This window comes from Cryptomeria japonica, chromosome 8 (genome assembly GCF_030272615.1).
Source record: "Cryptomeria japonica chromosome 8, Sugi_1.0, whole genome shotgun sequence".
Taxonomy (NCBI): Eukaryota; Viridiplantae; Streptophyta; class Pinopsida; order Cupressales; family Cupressaceae; genus Cryptomeria; species Cryptomeria japonica.
The window spans coordinates 8,354,044-8,361,690 of NC_081412.1; the positions used below are offsets into that span (position 1 = coordinate 8,354,044).

The window sequence follows — 7,647 nt, forward strand, 5'->3', positions numbered from 1 at the left end:
CATTAGACAACTCACATAAAAAATTGAATATGGTATTAACATAATTTAAAAAATACGTAAGAATGGAACTTGTAGCAAATTTAATGTAGTTTATAATATACTAGTTGTTTTTTGAAAAAAAAAACTATTTGGTAAAAATTTGAAATTTCAATGTAGTAATACTATTTTTTTTTGAAAAAAAAAAAAAGCTATGTCACTCCAACCTAGGTACAAGTGATTTTATTTTATTTTTTTGAGGCTTTCAACATAAGTAAATGACACGTGCTTGGACGTAGCGCATAATTTTTTTTATACTTTTTTTGCAATAAAATAATAAGATGATTTTTTTATTAGGATTTATTTCAAGATATGAAAAATTCTTTGTTTAGACATCTTAAATTGGTTAAAAAAGATTAACCTATAGTTTGTGATGCATATATCGTGACACATCATTTGGATTCAAAAAATGTGAACAACTCTAAACATAATGCATGTAGAAAATCAATAATAATTATCTATTAAATTCAAAATAAGGCATATCTTATATTGATGGAAAGTTGAAAATTTCCTTAATAAACCCTTTTCATTCATTAGAGATAGCCACTAGGGGAAGAGCACTGGTAGCTATCATAGCTAACTTCGCACACCCATAGATTCTAAACGGTACATCGGATTTTGATTTATTTTTTAGTTGTTTTCGTATGTGACTTAATTGCTTATAGCTATTGATATGGCTTTTGGGTAGTAATGATGCATGCTGCAGAATCAGTTATGCGCACATAGGTCAAAAAGTACACATTTCAAAGTGTTGCTCGATACCTAACTAAAGATGTTCCAATAACTGTCCACTCAAAATCGCTAGTACTTGTGGACAAATGTCGCGATAGTTTTGCACAAATGTTCCAATAATGGTGCACAAATGGGGCCAATTTATGAACAAAATATGACAAAAAATGATCGGCTATTAGTACAAAACAAATTAATGGTATTTTCACTATGACGACTACTGGGCGGTCAACATGACAATAAGTGTGCAGGTGTTGGTTCTATTGGTGCTCTTCCCCTAAAGATTAAGGAAATTTAAATAAAAGCACAAAGAACTCAACATATCAATTTATGGCACAATACATTATATTATAGTCAAATGATACAATTTACAATGCGTTGAAATACAAGAGTACATGAGTTGAGTATATATAGGATACACCACCAAGAGATGTAAATGCACAACTAATGTGGGATAGAGGAGATGAAGTCACATTTGTACACAACATTTTTGCCAACACAAGGAAATAACAAAGCACATGTTACAAGTACAACTTTTCGAAGTAGAAACCTACCTAAGTAAGTTTACTATATCCCAAGTGCATATAATACACTAAAGTAAATAAACTAAATGCAAGAAAATAAAATAATGACCATAAAGTCCCTTACCATTGGTTGTCTCAACCTCTAAGAGAGGTAATTAGCCTACAAGTATTACTAAAGTAATATTGTGATTAGAGAAGTGTGAGAAAATTTGGAGTCATATGGTGTTTGAATATTGTCGTTCTTGAGAAAGTGTATTTATGCAGGTGATAAACTATTTGTACAACTCTTAGGACAATGGCTTTAAGATCGAACACTCACTCATGTAAACCTTTTATTCAAAATGGATTTATCTATGTCATATTCTAGTGAATTGTTTTATTTGCAAGCTTTGTTATATCCTACTACATGCTTGGACTTACATTTCTAAGCATGCGTGCATTACTAGATTTGTTATCATAGGGACCATTATTTTCTATAGTTCTATATTAACCAAATTCTTCAATTAATTCATGATAAGGTTGAAAAGAATTCGTGGTGATAAATTATGTAGTGGAATATCTACATATATTAGAAAATAACTTTTCTTAGTGAACTTGTGAGAGTAATTTTATGTGATCAATATCCTTAATTTGCTTCCTTGCTCCATGGTTTACTTGATTTTAAATATTTACTTCTATTGTCATTAGAATAATCTCCATGCAATATATATGACCCGATTCTTTTTTCCAATTACTTGTTTCTTATTGGTATAGTTAGTTGTTCTATAAAAAACATGATGCACACTTGAATGATTGGTCTCTTTGGTACTTATAATATAAGATAGAAGTGAACTAAGATAGAATTAAAACCTACCAAATCGAACCATTCGTACTCGTGGTTCAAACTTACACTCAAGATGGAACTAAAACTTGATACACACCATTATAAACATGTGGAATAAACCATTAATTGATGCTTACACTCATGGTGGGTTCTAAAGTTATGAACTGAACATAAATACTTATGATTAAACTCATGCTTGGGATTGAATTTAATCTTATTGAATAAACCCTTAATAGTCATGTTTGAGACTTCACTTAAGAGGAAATGAACCCGTAATGAATAACGATTGAGACTTATAGTCTATAATTTAGTCTCTCTACTAGATCATCCATCCTAGAATTTATTCCAATTCAATAATGCTCAACACTTACACTTGAGATGTAATCAAAACTTATTAAATGAACCACTAATACTTGTGCATGAGACTTAGACTAGCTAAACAAGACTCTCCAAGATTATTCATACTAATATTTGTTTGATTAAATCATGTTTAAGTGGTGAAGTTTCCCTATAATCACGATTTCAATTTTCCCAGCATCATTCCAATGCAAATGCGCTTAATCATAAAGTTCCCAACAATTAAATCACAATATCACTTAAACAAAGCCTTACAATTTACTCATAATTGAGACTTACATTTTGTGAGTTCGAGAACTACAACAAAATGCTTCACACTAGGGAAAATGACCCAATAGTTGAGTGTGTTCCAATGACTACGATAACATTTGTTGATTTAATGTCCATACTTGTTGATTTAATGCCCAATATTTTTGACAACATTGCACCAATAGTTGTGACTTTAAAGTTGTTATTGTGATGATGACTACCTATAATTGAATGAAATGTATCCCTAAGCACTAAAAAGAAACAAATCATTTAATGCCACATCAACGCACAAGTATTAGTCTCACTTTTTTTTGGCTATTTTGGACACCTTGGCAAAAAGCATGCTGATATGGCATCACATTTGATAATGTGGTCCTGAAATCTTAGTTATAAGTAGGGGACTTACCAAATAAGCTCTGTAAAAAAATTGGGAGTGATTTGAAATTTCTAATAAGATTTTGAGAAGTGCAAAATTAGAGTGCTCAACTACTAGATCTTCTCCCCTAACCCACTCTTAAAAAAGTATTGTCCAATTACATTAATAAAATTTCAAAAAATATCCAGAAACCTAAATAGACAACCACCTCACAATGGCACCTAGGTTGGAGTAATAACAACCAACCTTAAAATGAGAGGTCATTAAAAAAAAGCCAAAAAGAATGCACCCCACACCTACTCAAAATTAAAATTAAAATTAAAATGATCAGTCCCTTAAATAAGACATAATGTTACCATCTTCCACCAATTTAAAATCTCGGAAAAGCATAAAATCAACACATGTCAATCGACCACTAGATCGCGGGTACGAATCACGGGCGCTTTCTGAACGTTAGAAAGGAAAATAGAAAAACCCAAAAATTCAAATTTCCAGGCCTATCTGCTAAAAATTTCACCTTGCCGTCCCGTGCGGTTTACCGGCCGGCGGAGTTTAAACAGCTGGGAAAGAAAAAATGGGGGCGAAAAATCTACTATAAAAAACGCACCCGCCGTTCTCTTTTTGGCCACAGAAGAAAATCGAGAGGGAAAACAGTCCTCGTTTGCGCTTGGTGGCAATTTTGTTCTCTGCTCTGCGCAGCATTCCTTCATTTGATTTTCCCTGGTAAGAGAAGTGAAAGAAGCAAAATGAGGGAAATCTTGCACATTCAGGGAGGCCAATGTGGCAACCAGATCGGTTCCAAGTTCTGGGAAGTGGTGTGCGAGGAGCACGGGATCGACCCCACTGGCCGCTACAGCGGTTCATCTGATCTTCAGCTTGAGAGAGTGAATGTGTACTACAATGAGGCCAGTTGCGGAAGATTTGTTCCCAGGGCTGTGCTCATGGATCTCGAGCCTGGCACTATGGATAGCGTTAGGACAGGGCCCTATGGCCAGGTCTTTCGGCCTGATAACTTTGTTTTTGGCCAGTCCGGCGCTGGAAACAACTGGGCCAAGGGTCACTACACTGAGGGTGCCGAGCTCATTGATGCTGTCTTGGACGTCGTGCGCAAGGAGGCTGAGAACTGCGACTGTCTGCAAGGTAATCTTTAAGTCCGTTAATTGTTTTATTTTTATTTCGTTTAAACCCTAGTAACCCTAGATCTGAACGCTGATTTAGTCTTTCTGTCTGTGCTTCTTTTTTCCTTCCATTTCTAGGGTTTCAGGTGTGCCATTCTCTCGGAGGAGGCACTGGATCTGGAATGGGGACTTTGCTTATATCAAAGATCAGAGAAGAGTATCCTGATCGCATGATGTTGACGTTCTCCGTGTTTCCGTCCCCAAAAGTGTCGGACACAGTAGTGGAGCCCTACAATGCTACTCTGTCGGTGCATCAGCTGGTGGAGAATGCTGACGAATGCATGGTTTTGGACAACGAGGCGCTATATGACATTTGCTTCAGAACGCTTAAGCTCACCACGCCAAGCTGTAAGCTGGACTGCCTTTTTAAAAATATTTTGGTTTGATCTTTTGTTTCAAACTTAAATTAATCTCACTGTGTGGTTTGAGACGCCGATCTTTTCAATTTTTGTGTGCAAAAGTCTAGCAATCGTGTGTCGAGTCACATTGTGTGGTATTCGAGGTTGCAAATCCTTTCAATTTCTTCGTATAGAGTTTTAACGTTGATGAATGAGATCTAGATCTTTCTTGTTACCGAACTTCTCTGTAGGCAGTATGTTTCAAGTAAGCTACAGTGAATGATTTAAGATGTTGAACTTTATAAAATTTCTCTGTTTTTTGAAATGTGAACCATTTTCTTATTTTTTTGCAAGTATTTTGTCTTTGATGAACGTGATTGTCAGTACATCGATGTAGATCTTTTGAATGCGGGTGTGCACAATTTTGTCTTTGAAAACGTTTACTGTTGTTGGAGATATCTACCTTTTCAATTTCTGTGCTCGCAATTTCTACATCTTTTGATTGTGGATGTTCATAATTTTGTCTTTGATGAAACATGCACTGATGCTGGAGATGCAGATCTAATAAATTTCTGTGTATACGATATCATATGAAACATGCACTGATGCTCTGGAGATGAAAGTCTTATTGATTTCTTTGGACCCAATTTTATCTTTGGTGAACCCCATTGTGTGGTTTCAATTATCTACCTTTTCAGTTACCGCGTAGAGAAATTATCATTGATGAATGAGATATAGATCTTTTCAATTTCTGCCATTGGTAGTTTGTAATTCATAATTAGAAATTGTCATTGATGAACCACAGAGCTGTTTATCTTTTCAATATGTCATTCTGGATTGCATTATACAGTTCATAATGTTGTATCTTACAATTTATGTACTCAAATTGTTTAGACAGATGCTGATATTTTCAATTTCAGTACCCTTAATTCAATCTCTTTTTGATCTTTAGAAACTTTTCTACTCAATTTTATGTTTGATGTAATCTTTTGATGAACGGATAAATTTAGGAAAAACAATTGTGCACTTTTTGTTTTGATTGGCCAGACCTTTCCCTAGCAATTGTTCAAAGAATTTATTTAACAGTTGAATTCGGGGAAGATGCTATTTTTAAAAAGTAATTTGATATTTTATCTTGTTTATAGTTTTAAAATATCTATGGTAAACTGTTAAGTTTCTGCAAAGGTGTTTGTCCACTTTTCTCCTTTCATGGTCAGATCTTTTCTCGATAGATCTGAAGAGCTCTTTTTATTTATGGTTTTGTGAAAAGATTTAAAGAAACGATTTATGTACTGTCTGCTATTGTTAAGTAACACAAGATGCTTCCCAAAGGCCAAATTTCAAGTTAAACTTGATACAATATATTTACACCATGGAGATGGTGCATCTCAAGGAAAACTGAAGGCATCTGTGATGTATTTTTCTTGTGAACAATGTTTCCTAGCTTTGCTTTGTTGGCTTGCACATCTTTGAGAGAAAACTGGATAAGGTAAAAAAATAGCACGATTTATGCTTTGGTGACCATTGTGAGAGTGCTGGTTGTTTTTTTGGGTAATATTTTGCGTAATTGTGTAAACAAAATCGAGTCTATCATAAAATCTTATTGGGAAGAAAACAATATTAGTCAGTGTTTGTTATATTGTTATTTTAATTCTTGCAAACAATCATCCATTTAACCTGTATATTAATCGCTATAACGTGCTTGTCTTTGTAAGTTGTTGAGTTGACTTTGACATGGTATAGATTGAGCAAGAGCCTTAGGATTTGTAAACTTCTAATCCACATGTTTTCCACAAGGCAGTAGGAGGATTTGAATTTGCATCATGCCCAATGAGTGTGCCTCCAGTATCTATATTGCTTTTAATCTTAAAATGCTGGCGGAATTCTAATTTTTACATAATAAGTGGACATCAGATGATATTATTTTAGTTCGAGGAATCAAAATTTTGAGAACCCATTCAGAAATACTAGTAATAGATGGATAGGAGCTGGCATAAGAGATGGAGTTTTTAATGATGGCCTTTTATATGGTTTGTTTCATGCAGTTGGAGATTTAAACCACCTGATCTCGGCCACCATGAGTGGGGTGACATGTTGTCTCCGGTTCCCTGGGCAGCTGAATTCAGATCTGAGAAAATTGGCAGTGAATTTGATACCCTTTCCTCGCCTACATTTCTTCATGGTGGGTTTTGCTCCTTTGACTTCCCGTGGATCCCAGCAATACAGAGCACTCACTGTCCCTGAGCTCACCCAGCAAATGTGGGATGCTAAGAACATGATGTGTGCGGCAGATCCCCGTCATGGCCGCTACCTGACTGCCTCAGCCATGTTTAGAGGCAAAATGAGCACCAAGGAAGTGGATGAGCAGATGATCAATGTGCAGAACAAGAATTCATCCTACTTTGTGGAGTGGATCCCCAACAATGTCAAATCCAGTGTCTGTGACATTCCTCCCAGGGGACTGTCTATGGCTTCAACCTTTATTGGGAACTCAACCTCCATTCAAGAGATGTTTAGGCGTGTGAGTGAGCAGTTCACTGCCATGTTCAGGAGAAAGGCTTTCTTGCATTGGTACACTGGTGAGGGTATGGATGAGATGGAGTTCACAGAGGCTGAGAGTAACATGAATGATTTGGTGTCAGAGTATCAACAGTACCAGGATGCAACTGCAGATGAGGAGGCTGATTTTGATGATGAAGAGGAAGAGCTTCAGGAAATGTAAGCCTATAGGCTTGATTTTCGGCAACATTTAGTTGCAGTGGCCTCCTTTTCCTATGTTCTGTAGTTAGCTTATGTAGTAGGATTAATAGTCTAATTGAGTAGATGAAGCATTAAGACACTATTCAATTTTCTTTTAATCTCTGATTGGGAGATCCAGACATTACCATAAAAATCTATCAGTGGTTTGTTTACTCAGTCGGCTACTTGAATGACTTAGATCTGTTTCTGTTATATACTATCTTAAACATCTTTGTAATGTGAACTTGCACTTGCCGTAATATTTGTCACGAGTATAAACTATTCATAGTTCCTTTTA

The 7,647-nt window shown here is 35.5% G+C and overlaps 1 protein-coding gene across 1 annotated transcript; it reads left to right on the forward strand.

Moving 5' to 3' along the window:
• Window positions 1–3,651: 3,651 nt before the first annotated feature.
• On the forward strand, window positions 3,652–7,647 carry LOC131045935 (tubulin beta-1 chain). Its single transcript, XM_057979583.2, has 3 exons — window positions 3,652–4,234; window positions 4,351–4,620; window positions 6,656–7,647. The coding sequence occupies exons 1-3, from the start codon at window positions 3,841–3,843 to the stop codon at window positions 7,330–7,332; spliced, it is 1,341 nt and encodes a 446-aa protein (XP_057835566.1). The 5' UTR covers window positions 3,652–3,840; the 3' UTR covers window positions 7,333–7,647.